This window comes from Lethenteron reissneri, chromosome 7 (genome assembly GCF_015708825.2).
Source record: "Lethenteron reissneri isolate LAM-NWPU_2019-01 chromosome 7, ASM1570882v1, whole genome shotgun sequence".
Classification (NCBI taxonomy): domain Eukaryota; kingdom Metazoa; phylum Chordata; class Hyperoartia; order Petromyzontiformes; family Petromyzontidae; genus Lethenteron; species Lethenteron reissneri.
The window spans coordinates 10,886,124-10,898,642 of NC_083785.1; the positions used below are offsets into that span (position 1 = coordinate 10,886,124).

Genomic DNA, 12,519 nt, shown 5'->3' on the forward strand with positions numbered 1-12,519 from the left:
TCTACCCGATTAGCGTCGCCTCCACCCCACACGTCTCTGACAGCGTCGTCCGTCATTTCTAGTATCCGTCACCTCTCGGCCTTCGCCTCCTCCTACCCTCTAAATCGCTTTGACGCGATTTCGATATTCGTCATCGCACCTTTCAGGTACGACGTAACATTGCTGCGATCGTCATCGTTGTGCATTCGCATTTTGAATATGCTACACTGTTAAACATCACGTTGTAAGAGAGCCATTCTTTTTACGAGATCCCACACCTTAGCGCCAAACCCGCCCGTTCCCGACGTTCACGGTGTTGGCACGTGTAGTAGACGCTGTTGGCGCAATGCACTTTGTGTGATTGTGTGATTTTAAATAAAGGGTTTTCTTCCATCATTGTAGAATTACAATTAGCTGGGGTTTTTTTTGCTGAGTCGATAAAACTGCAGAAGGCTGTTGGGAGCAATTGCTGCAACGAGTCGCACCTGTGAAGGTCGGCACGGCACACGAGGGAGGGTTGGGGGCCAGCACCACGCTTGGCAACCTTGGTCTCTCCTGTGCTGATATCTATATAAATAAAGACCTTCATCTGTACGTACGTCTCAAAAACCTCTAGGGTACTTCCCGACAAGGTATAAAGCTGACATTTGGTACATAGGTAGCTTTTCGGACTCAAACAACAGGAAACATCTGAAAATCCTAGATTTTTTATTTTAAGGCCCCCAAAATCTCGATTTTAAGTGCCCCATAAACATGTTGTGCGCGTCATTCAGAAACCGTTCAAGATATAAGATTGCGTTTTTTTTTTCAGTTTGATAAAGCGTTAAACAGCAAATAACATTAAAGCGAGAACCATTGTTCTATCTACTATTGTTTATTGGAGATATTTGGGATTAAAGCAGTTTTGAACGAAAAATTATGCATTTCGAAAACGGTAAAAGATAGGAGCTCCCCCTCAAAGAGTATTATGTTAATAAATTTGTTCTTTCAAAAAAACCAATCTTTAAATCGAGTGGTTTCTGATGGGTAAGTCTTTAAATATAACAAGTTGAATCAAGTCGTCAACAATTAGTTTTTTTTTGTGTAAAAAAAAAAATTGGTGGCGTAGTTTGTGTCTAATCAAAGATAAATGTACCATTAATATTTCTATCACCGTAATCATTTTTTATTAAAAGATACTATTTAAAAAAAATGTATGCAATGCAATATATATAGTTCTCAGATTTATTTAGTAGAATGTTACTTTTGTATTTCAATTTTTTGGTACACATCTTTGACTTAAATTTGGTGATAACAACTAATACAACTTTGATTTATTTGTTATTTTGCCTGGCAAAGAAAGGCTTTATGAACTAGTATATATAGACACACACACACTGCACTAGATTCTCATTTAAGGCTGAGTCGACCGAGAGGAACCCCACGATCAGGGTTCAAATATTCCGTCACTGTTATTGGCAGCGAGCGGGAATCAAACCCGGGTCGCCGGGTTCGCAGCGCAGTGCGCTAACCATTGCGCCGCCACTCCCCGTCACGCATAAAACTACACGCACACGCCGACATGCTGGGTGGTGTGAAGGTTTCATCCCACGAGACCCATCTGTCCAAACCTCCGCGTGTTGGCAACGCACGTGGGTGCCGAGATTTGAGTCACAGGTGTTCGCCGAAATCTCCGCACCTCCGATTAGCGTGGTTGGCTGTGTACGGTGTGAAAGAAGTTCAACATACAGTATGCACATAAAACATGACGGCTGTGACTTTCACACGCATCAGTCATGCGCTGTTGAAGAGTGCTCAAAAAGCTTTTTGATAAAAAAAAAAAACGTAATCGTAAAGTACTATGTGGCCAACCTTTCAACCATGCAGTTCAAACAGCTGTCTTAATATAATTAGTTAATTATGCATGACACCGTTATTGATACCCTATATTTTTGTCCTCACAGAAAGCAATCGGGAAGCTCTACCAGAAATTCATGGACCTGGTTCATTTCCCACCTCTCATGCAGGTAAGGACACGCACGCTGTTATACACTCTCAATTAATGACTATGGTAATTAAACTGCCAGGCATGGACGATGCATATGCCTTGCTTGCTCATTTCACTGATGTCGCCGTTGGAAACTTTGTTTCGCAGGAGCTTGAACCCGTCTCTCCTCCCGATTCCAGCGAGGAAGAGGTCACCTTGGAGCTTGTCATTGGCTACCACATCATCCCAGGAAAAACACTGCAGGTGCATCTCCTATCCGTTGTTTTGCAATGAAACGTTAAACGTTGCAGCAGCCATCGATTGGTTGACTCATCAAAACCAAGCAGGGTCGCCGCCCTCCGTTCTCTCGCTCTGAAGAAGCGACCGCGCGCTTACGCTCGCATCGCACTCCTCGGCTGCTCATCCAAGCGGCGCCAGGCGTCCCCCCTTTGCCAACGCCGCACGGAAGACGCGGCCTCGTCGCGGGCGGCCGGTCTTGTCTCACAAGTCGCCGCAGCGCCTTTTGGCTAAATGTCGAAACAAAAGGCGGTCATCGCATCGCGCGCTTTCAGATGCGCTTCTGCGGCCGTCCGAAACGCTCTCTCCTTCCTATGTCAGCGAGGCCACTGGAGCCATGCACTTTTGCATAATTTAGATTGAAAAGTAATTTCTTTAGAACTCCTTTCTCTGTTGAGTTTGTTGTCCTTCCCCCCGCACCTCCGATTAACGCGGTTGGCTACGTGCGGCGCGAAAGAAGTTCAGCGTACGTACGCACACACACACGCGCGCAATCATCCCTCGCACCTGTTTCCCCCCCTCCATCCCTCCCTGCAGCAAATTGAACCCTTTTCTCGCGCACCATCCGACTAGATGACAACCTGCCTGCCGCCCTTGGGCTGGCGCCACCGCACGCCGAGATTAACGCAGCAGGCCACCCGCGGCACTCGCTTTCTCCCCCCACCGCCCCCACCCCTCCTCAAACATTCCGGCCTGCCGCTGACTCGCTCGTACACCGATTCGTGCTCGTGCGTGGGCCTGCCTTTTGTTGGGAGGCGAGCAGCTGTTTTTTTTTTTGGAGGCTTGCGCACCTCTTAAGAGGGGGGGGGGCACTCTCTCCCCCCCCCCCCCTTTCCGGCATTGTGATGGTGACAGGGAGATGGCTCTCTCAGAGTGGGGTCGCGTAATTGCCCCCCATTTGTGTCGCCGTTCGCCCGGGGAGGTTGGCGCGCCCGCGGCGACGCTTTGGAAGCGGGTTTCTAATTATTGTTCTGTTTTTTTTTCTTCTCTCTCTCGCTCTCTTCTTCTTCTTCTTTTAAAAATAAAATTAAAGGAAAAAAAAAAACCGAAATAGGCAGCAGGTTGTTAACAGTTCAGTAAGTTTGTTCACTGGCACAGCAGGTGCAAATGCGTGGGCCGTGTAAGTAAAAAAAAAGAATGGTGATTTTATTTATTTATTTTAAATAAATAAATATATAGATAAAGATGGGGGGGGGGGGGTAATGTAGCTGATCGTTGCTGTCGTGTGAATCTGTGCAGAGGAATAACATTTGCTTCATGCATTGATTTTACGCATGGAATTGAACGTGCATGAATCCTATTTTTACAAATGAGAACGGTTGTCATTGTGTCTTGCAGTTCATCACAATTAGATTCAAGAGTACATTTTAACATTTTGGTGAACCCATTACATTACGCGCAACATATATACGAAGCGGAAAACACTGCTTCTTACGCCACGATCTTCCGAATCAATATTAAACGATGGATCCACCATCGTTTAATAACGGTAATAATTTGGATTTATAAGGCACCCTTGAAAATGGAGCTCAGGGCGCCACGCATGTTAAGGGGGAAGGAATAAGTGACAAGTAATCGGGGAGAGAGGCTAAGGAGACTAGATAGAGAACTAGAGAGAGAGAGGGGGGCCTTGCTAAAAAGGTGGTGGGGTCATCAGCCGGGATTTCAAAGTCTCCATCAACTGCTAGTTCCTGACCTCCAGTGGCCCTGGGAATTACAGATTCCTGTCCGTCGTGCAAACAAAAAGTTTCTGCCTGCATTGCGTATGACACGAATAGGATTTTTAAATAGTTTTGGCAGGTCACACATTAACACACACACACACACAAGCTAAAACACCTCTGTCACAACATAAGCCGCTCGCAGTGGCAGAAGTGACTGAGCCCACGGAAATGAGAGTGTTTGGCAGGTTGTAAATATTCCCTGATAGTAGCCAATTAGTGCTGCTAAGATGCTTTGCAGCGATCCGACAAAGAAAATGTTTTAATTGGCAGCAGGTTGGTCACAGTTCGGTAAGTTATTTGCACTCTCAGCATCGGCATCTCGTGACGGACAACTTACTGCTTGCGGGCCGGTTGAAAGCGGTTGGCGGCCTCATGTGGCGACCGTAGGCGGTATATATCGAAGTGTCCAGGCCATATCTGGATTGTGCGGTTGTAGTATTCCCCCACCCTCCCTAGTCTACGGTAACGAACCGTGCTCGTGTGTCGCAGGACTGCAAGTGGAAGATGTACGTGGAGGTCGATGGCGATGACACCTTCATCAAGGAAGTGAATTTCCACCTGTCGGCGCCTGCGTCGAACACCGTCAAGCTCTCGCAGGTGAATCGACGCGCGCCGAGGGAGTAAGGGGAAAATCTGCACGTGCACACGTATGCATTTACGGAATGCTTTCCAACAACCGTGTGCCCCAGGAAGTATCTGATCATCGGTACGGATGCCGAACGGGTAGGTGTCAGGGGCAAAGCTTGTTTGCAGATTTGCCAACGGTCCTTTTTGCACGGTCTTTGTATTTCAGAGTTTGACCAAATTGGCTTGTTTTAAATGGCATAAGCCCCAGATATAGTAATATATAATATTAAAAATAAATGTAACTTCATGCTTAAATTTAATTCAAATTGGGACACCTTTATTCTCGCACTCTCCCCCGCTCTCCATTATTAGAATATTTTTTATCCTGGAGAAATCCGATGAGCTATGAAGCTCTTTTTAATGGATGTCCAATAGGGGCTGGTCAGAAAGTTACAACAACAAACAAAAAAAACGACGGGAAGTCACTAAAGATGAACACATTCACCACAGAAAAACAGAGCTAATGCGTGGAAAGCCTCTAACTTGAATTGTGAAGCATTACAAACCGAATTGAAGCTTTCGTGACTGCAGAAATTATACTCATTTCTCGTCTCCCATCTTGCTGTATTTGCCTCCATGCAGTTTGCCATTCTCTGCGTGCTGTGTACGTGGTGTCCCCCTGTGTGTTCCCTCGCTATGTGTTTTACCCCATTTCCACCTAATGATGAGCGCTTGTGTTGCGTTCGAAACGTCGTGATTTATTTTAATTGAATTTTATTTTATTTATGAAAAATTTATTTTATTTCTACATACGTCACTTTACCGAAAAAACCAATGAGTGCATTACAAACCGTTCGTTTTCTTAAATGTTCGTGTGCTTGACGCGCTGCTGCGGATCGCCGCTGCTTTTTCCACAGCCACCGTTTGTGATGTCGCGATGGACCGTGGGTCTCGCCTGAGGGCCAGACAGTGGAGTGTGTCGTCACCTACGCGGTACGTTTCGCAAACGCCTCGCCGCCCATTTCACCTAGGAGCATAAACCATTGCGCGAACTCTGGTCATCCTCACAGCAGCAGCATCAACAGCATCAACAGCGGCGGCTTTTGGACTAGCCATCGAAACAACGGCGCTTTTAAGATGCCCTTCCTTCCGATATTAAGAAGCCACTGGGAGCGATGCACTTTTAAATCGTCGAGATTGAAAACGAATTTCTTTAGAACTGCTTTTTGTGTTTAGTTTTTTGTCCTTCCCCAACACCTCCAATTAGCAAATCACTCTCCCATATCTATTGAAACTATTATTTTACCAGGTAAGGCTCACTTAGCTACAATACCTCTTTTTCCGAAGCGACCTGACCATCACAAATGATAGCTCAACAAAGCGGCTTATCACGAGGACATTTATAGCAGCCAAATACACACGTTGATTCTAAATGTGGAGGGAAACACCGGAGGACCCGGAGAAAAAGCCACGCGACCACAGGGGGAGCATGCAAACTCAAAATGTACAGCAGGCGTCAGGGTCGGGATCTAACCCATGAGCTCCTGTATACCAGGTGAGGTAGTTAACATCTCACCACCTTCGGGCCCGTCTAACCTCGCGGGAGCCCATTGAGTTCCGTTATATTGCAGATTATGAAGGAAAGATTAGTCGCAGTACTTACGGACGGCCATTATTATTTTTTTATTTATGGAACTTTAGCAGTTGCTTGACAAAACGGCTGTACACGTACACATGTGCACGGCACCTTTTGGAACTTCCAGTTTTCGTGAATGCCTACTCGTTTCTTGCACTGTGTGGTTCTCCATTCATGCCGTTCCAGTGGTAGTGGTAGTGATGGTGTATGAGCGGTGGGACAGCGGTTAGCGCGCTGCTCTGCGAACCCAGCGACCCGAGTTCGATTCCCGCTCACGGCCAACATCAGTCACGTCTATTTATATGAACCGGTCCTAGCGGTGTGTAAACAACATCAGCAATCGGGAAGCTAGAGGCTGCCGGGCACGTTGGTGGAAAGCCGTGCACCCCCTCCCTCGGGTGCCGTGCCGACCTCAATAATAACAACATTAGGCACTCGCCATCAGGACTTGCCCCCCAACAAGTCCGTTGGAGACTACGCCGTGGGGGGGATCTTTGTCTGTCGGCGGTGCAGGACAGCGTGCGGTCGCCGACGTACACGCGGCACGTGCACGCGGTGCGCGCGGGCGACGCCGCCGCCGCCGCGCCGCACATCGAGAGCGTCGCGCTGCGTGTCAAGCCGGCGCCGCCGAGCCGTGGCCGCAAGACTCCGTCGAGCCACAGCAGGCGCAGCTCCGGTGAGAGCCCAAACCACTGCGGCCGGGAGTCGGAACTCGGTGCCACCGGGTTGGCCTCTTTTCTCGTTCCGATGACGTGCGTGTACGTCATCGCGCCACCATGGGGCGCCACTTTGGCGAGATGTTAACTACCTCGCCTGGTATACAGGAGGTCACGGGTTCGATTCCGACCCTGACGCCTGCTGCTGTATATTTCGAGTTTGCGTGTTCTTTTTCTCTCTCCCCCCGTGGTTGTGTCGATTTTTCTCCGGGTCCTCCGGTTTTACCCTCCACATTTAGAATCAACATCACGCGTTTGAGTATTTGGCTGCTATGAATTTCCACTTGATGAGCCACTTCGTTGAGCTATCATTTGTGGCAAGGTCACTTCTGCAAAAGAGCTATATAGCTCAGTGGGCCTTACCTCGTAAAATAAAACAAGGTTAATAGTACATACGTGTATGTGTACGTCATCAATTTTTCTCACGATTCCCGTTCCGACGATGAACGTGTCCATTGTCAAAACAAAATCGGAATAAAAGCTAAAATGAAACAACTTTATCGGTATCGAGGCTTCGACAAGGCCATGCGGGGAGGGCGTGTGGCACAGTTTGGCGCCAGCTATCGTAGAGTGCGGTCGTATCGCTGCAGGTCTCTGCGGTGAGTAACAATGTCTTTAAATAAAACTAACGGAGGTGAAAGGGACGCCCACCCTGCAACTTGCAGAAATCTCGGAACGGGAAAGAGTTAACAGCGCAGCGCACTGACCACTATGCGCTTGCTTCACCGAAGGAATATCATTTTAAACGATTACTGTACATGCAACATTTTACATCTCTACGCTGTGTACATGAAAACTAATGTACACAGCGTCCATAGGCCGCTGGATGAAGGCCTCCCCATGCTGTGTGGTTCATGGGATATGTTTGACCGTACTTCACCACACTTGTGAAATGACATAACAAACTCGAGCCTTGGCCACGAGAACGTGGGTCGCGAGTCATTTCCCTCTGCCGTATGCGTGTCTCCACCACAGATCGCGTTCCCTCTCACACTGTCCGTCTCCCTCTCTTGTCGCGCAGTGAGTCCACTGCCGGGCGCCCCGAGTGACCTGCACGGCTGCTGGAGAGACCGCTGGGAGAGGCACGCCGTCATGCCTCCCGGTATCGGCGGGAACCTACTCCCGTCGCCATCGCTCTCACCAGGTGAGGAGCACCCCTCATCACTGCCCCTATCCCCCCCCCCCCTCCTGTCCCCATTGCTTACGAAGTGCTGTGCTTTTCGAGATGTGTGACGGCCTATAACAACGTGTCGCGCATGGGGGGTCGCCGATGACTGCTTTTGGGTCGGAGACGCGACTCCGCTTAGCTTCTGAAATGCGATGAGATCAGGCACGTTCCGGCTGATTTGGTCACGGGCAGCTGGCTTGTTGTACGCTCTTAAACGAGCGCTCACGTGTTTTTATTTTTCTGGGTTGTGCCGCGGGGGTTTGTTTCGGCACCGGAGAGCCGCAACAGCACGACCGCGCAACACCCACACGCGGTAGTGACGACGAACCAACTGTCCGTCGTTTTCTGTGCCCCGGCAGTCGGGATTTTCCTGCCGTGCAGCGGGGCGATGTCGCCGCGCAGGAGCGGCAGCCCGGTGTGCGTCACTCCGCACCTCGCGCCGGTCAAGACGCCCGGCGCGCTGCTCTCGCCGCCCGCCCGCTACAGCTACGCGTCGGTGGTGCGGCGCGCCAGCCAGCCGGGCCGCGCCGTCGGGGTGGACGGCTTCTTCCCCGAGCTGCCGCCGTCGGCGTCGCCCCGAGCCGCGGCGGCTCCGGCGGCGCAGCAGGACGGACTCAAGCCCACGGAGCTCGCCTGGTTGCAGGTGAGGTTGTTATTGCTTCTTGGCATCGCACGGGTGTTGCAGGGACAAGACCTTTCAAGTCGTGTGAGAATTGGAGGCACGGGTTGCACTGTGTGTTGGTTGGCACAGGATGGACCGAGCATGCGTTCGCTCACCCCTTAGCCTGTCCAATAAGGTCCTCTATGGTAAACTAAGGACTGTTGTTTTTGTTGGCAAGTTGCACTCAACTGGGAGGTGAGATCAACAATTTGCATCGGTTGGGACTCGCAGGTAGAAGTAGAAGTCCCTAACTCATAAGAAGCAAATCCATTCCTTCGCCAAGTGTCATTGTGATGCTTGTTCATCACTAGTGTTCCTGTCATCACTGGCGAGCGTTTAACCACACACACGTGTGTGTGTGTTTTTCGTGGCGGTGTGCAGTTGCAGCTCTCCTCCATTCAGCTTGCGCAGCAGAAGCACGGAATCTTCAGGGAGGACAGCGGCTACAGCATCTCCACGGAGGACAGCGTGGCTTCCACGAACCGCCAGATCAGCTGCGGCTACGTCAGCGGCGACGAAAGGGTCACGTCGACGGCCAGCGTCGGCACGACCCGGCGAAGCGCGAGCGCGAGCTCCGCGCAGGGCCTCTCGCTGCCCGGAGGTTACCAGAGGGGCAGCGGCAGGCCCCCTCCGTCGCGGGGGGGACGGTGGAGCGGACGGGTCAGAAGCGGCGGTGGCGGCGGGAGGAACACGGGAGACGGCGTCGGGGACCCGCCCGTGTCCCGGCAGGGCTGGCCGAGTCGGCCCGCGCAGAGAGGAGCCGGCGCCCACCACAACCGACGGGGACAGTGGCACTCGGCCGGCCGGGCGGAGCCGAACTACGGGACGGCGCCGAACCGCAGCGTCGACGGCGGTCGGGCGGCGAGCGACGGGGCGGCGCCGGGCGGCCCCGAGCAGGCCAGCGACTGGATCAAGGTGGAGCGGCACAAGCGGCAGTTCAGGACGGAGAGCGCGAGGAGGCCGGCCGTCGGGCCCGGCAGGAGGCACGGCGGCGGCAGGAGAGACTACTGAACGGTCCACCCCCCCCGTCTTTGTAAAGCACTTAGCTGATATTTAATTAGTTTATGCCAAAAGCAACTCGAGAGAACAAAGCTGCAGATAAGTCAGACTTACAATGTTTTTTTTGCGTTTCGTATAACTGTAGTAATGATTACACTGGTCAACAAAAAAAAAAAATTCTGGCCTGGACTTTTGCAGCTGTTCTAGACTAATTTCAGGGTGCTGATTCCAAATCTGATCTCAGATTTGCTCTATCACATCTCATTTTATGCTATCGGCATACCCCATTTTCATTGATTTTACCCGAAATTAACTCTGTCACTTATGATTGCAAGTTGTTGCGAGTCAGTGACTGCTTTGGTGTTAAAATATGGTGCTGTATATTTAGGATAGTTTGTTTATAATATCATTTTATGTAGATATCCACATTTATTTAATATTTTTCGTCTGCAGTTTTTATTGAAAATGCAATATTTGATATCTCAAAAACCTGATGTGATACACAAAAACTGATGCCAGATTTGGAATCAGCACCACAAAATTACCTTAAGCCCGTTGGAATACCTTGTGCCAGAACAAGTGTGTTGACCAGTGTAATAAAAGCACTGTATACGTCACTGGAACCACTGCAACAATATGTGCTGCTCAAACAGTTATATCTTTTTGACAACCGTCAGGGTTTTCCATGCCACAGCTTTACTCAGTGGCATTTGACAAAAAGCCATTTTCATCCAATGTTTGTTGTACGTATGTTGAACTTCCTTTGCGACGCACCTAGCCAACCGTGATAATCAGGAGGTTACGGGGGAAGGACAACAAACTCAACACAAAAAGCAGTTCTAAAGATTTGAGTTTTGTTGTGCCATTCCTCCGCTCCGCTCGGATTTATGTAGTGTTGCACGATGTAAATACGTGTCCGCAAGGGGAAGTCATTGAACTGAATTTGGTGGAAATAATGATTGTATCTTTTTATACTGTTCAAAGATACTGCTCTAAAGTAGAACACACTTTCAGTGTGTATTTGAGATAAATTAATAAATGTATTTATTTTTGATGACGTGTACATAACCGCCGATAACCAAATTACATGAAATGCGCCGATCCCAGAAGCTAAGCAGGTTTGAGCCTGGATAGTGATTGTATGGGCGACCGCAATGCAGAAAAGGGCAGTGCAGCACACGCTCTCTGCCTTCACCAACCCGCACTGACCAACGTGGTGAAGTATGGTCAAACAACTCCCATGACCAGCACAGTGGGGTGACCCTCATGCAGCAGTGAATTCATGAAACTGCTGACCGTGTATTTATCATCGTCTGCGTATAACTGTTACAGTTCTATATGTGAATACAATATAAAAATGTGATGTGGGCTAATCGATAGGACCTTTTAAAAAAAATACATTTCCTCCAAGGCTGGTGTTTGATTTACATTGCATACACGCACACGTTTCATAAATGACAGTCGAGGCGACAGAGTCTGTCGCCTCGACGGACCTGGTTTTCACCTGAGGACGGCTGCTTGCGTTGTGGCCGAAACGTCGTGAGAATAATTTTATTATGTTTTATTTTTATTATTTTATTACTTCCCTTCTACGTGACTTTACCGAAAGAACCAAGAAGATGAATCCCTGCAGTCACGAAAGCTTTAAATCAAGATCTGAGCTGCCTTGGGAGTGCTTCGTCCAGTTGTGGATCGGATCGGCCATGGCTGATGATGGAAACTTCCTCTATACCAGGAGATCTATAGCTTCGATGTGCAAATCATCATAAGCCACGTTTGCATGCAAGCTTGCATGACCCTGTGAGTTTAAATGGATGGCACTTTTGATTTGCGTTGAATGAATAGTGTGCATATTGTTGTTCCTCTTCAGGTTTTGAGATCTTCACGGTGTGAATTGCGCCGACAGTATCCGCTCGTTCTTCGCGAGGGGGACACGTTCTGGAGATGCTTGTGAATGGGAACATTTCGCGGACAGTGGTATTGGCCTACGAATTACCTTCAAGAAATACACAAGCTATGAAAAACAGGAAAATTATGATAACACGAAAAAATTGGTCAAATAAACATAATGTTAATACGAATAAATATTAAAGTATTAAATAATAGTTTATAAATGAACTTACCTTAAATGGTGATGATGATGCTGCTGCGCAGTAGGATGCAGTAATGATGATGCTGACGACGATGACAATGATGATGATCATTGTGATATCGTTCCTGCTCCTATCTCATCACTTTATCGCATCGCTTTCCCTACTCTCGATGCGGTTGTGTGGAGTTCCAGATGCGATTCGCGGATAACAAGTTCGTGAATAACGAGGGAAAGCTGTATTTGTCGCCATGTGTACAGCAATAAGCCGGTGTATTTTAATAAAATTTGACTATAGACAACCTTTTGAAAAGGATTGGTATTTTTTCTGTAATAACATTCATCATGATACCAGATTGAACATGCATTCAAATAAAATAGCTCAACCTTTTTTACGAAAACGAGATGAGGGCGGCAGTGGGTAACACTCCTGTCTCGCAGGCACAAGTGTCTGGGTTCGATTCCCAACTCGGGTGCCTGTGTGGAGTTTGTACGTCATCCCCTCCGTGTTCTGGATGGGTTTCCTCCCATAGCGGAAAGGATCACATTGTAACCGGTAGTGGCCACAACATCGCACGAAAAAATGTACCTGCAATTGCCTACTCAATTGCAATCACACAGCAACATTGGGCCCCCCTCTCCCTGACTGCGAATACTTGGCAGGACCCTCCTGAAAAAGAGTCGAGGCATTGCCTGCGTAAACAAGCAGTAAATACA

At 48.9% G+C, this 12,519-nt stretch overlaps 1 protein-coding gene across 1 annotated transcript in view; it reads left to right on the forward strand.

Annotated features, from left to right (window-relative positions):
• Positions 1 to 12,104, forward strand: part of LOC133357605 (mitogen-activated protein kinase kinase kinase 20-like) — a 33,189-nt gene extending 21,085 nt beyond the window's left edge. Inside the window, 9 exon segments of the mRNA XM_061575628.1 lie at positions 1,923 to 1,985; positions 2,114 to 2,209; positions 4,456 to 4,563; positions 5,451 to 5,489; positions 5,491 to 5,526; positions 6,683 to 6,845; positions 7,907 to 8,029; positions 8,413 to 8,696; positions 9,096 to 12,104. Of these exon segments, the coding sequence (XP_061431612.1) occupies positions 1,923 to 1,985; positions 2,114 to 2,209; positions 4,456 to 4,563; positions 5,451 to 5,489; positions 5,491 to 5,526; positions 6,683 to 6,845; positions 7,907 to 8,029; positions 8,413 to 8,696; positions 9,096 to 9,725 (1,542 nt within the window). The 3' untranslated portion in view covers positions 9,726 to 12,104.
• The last annotated feature ends 415 nt before the right edge of the window (positions 12,105 to 12,519 follow it).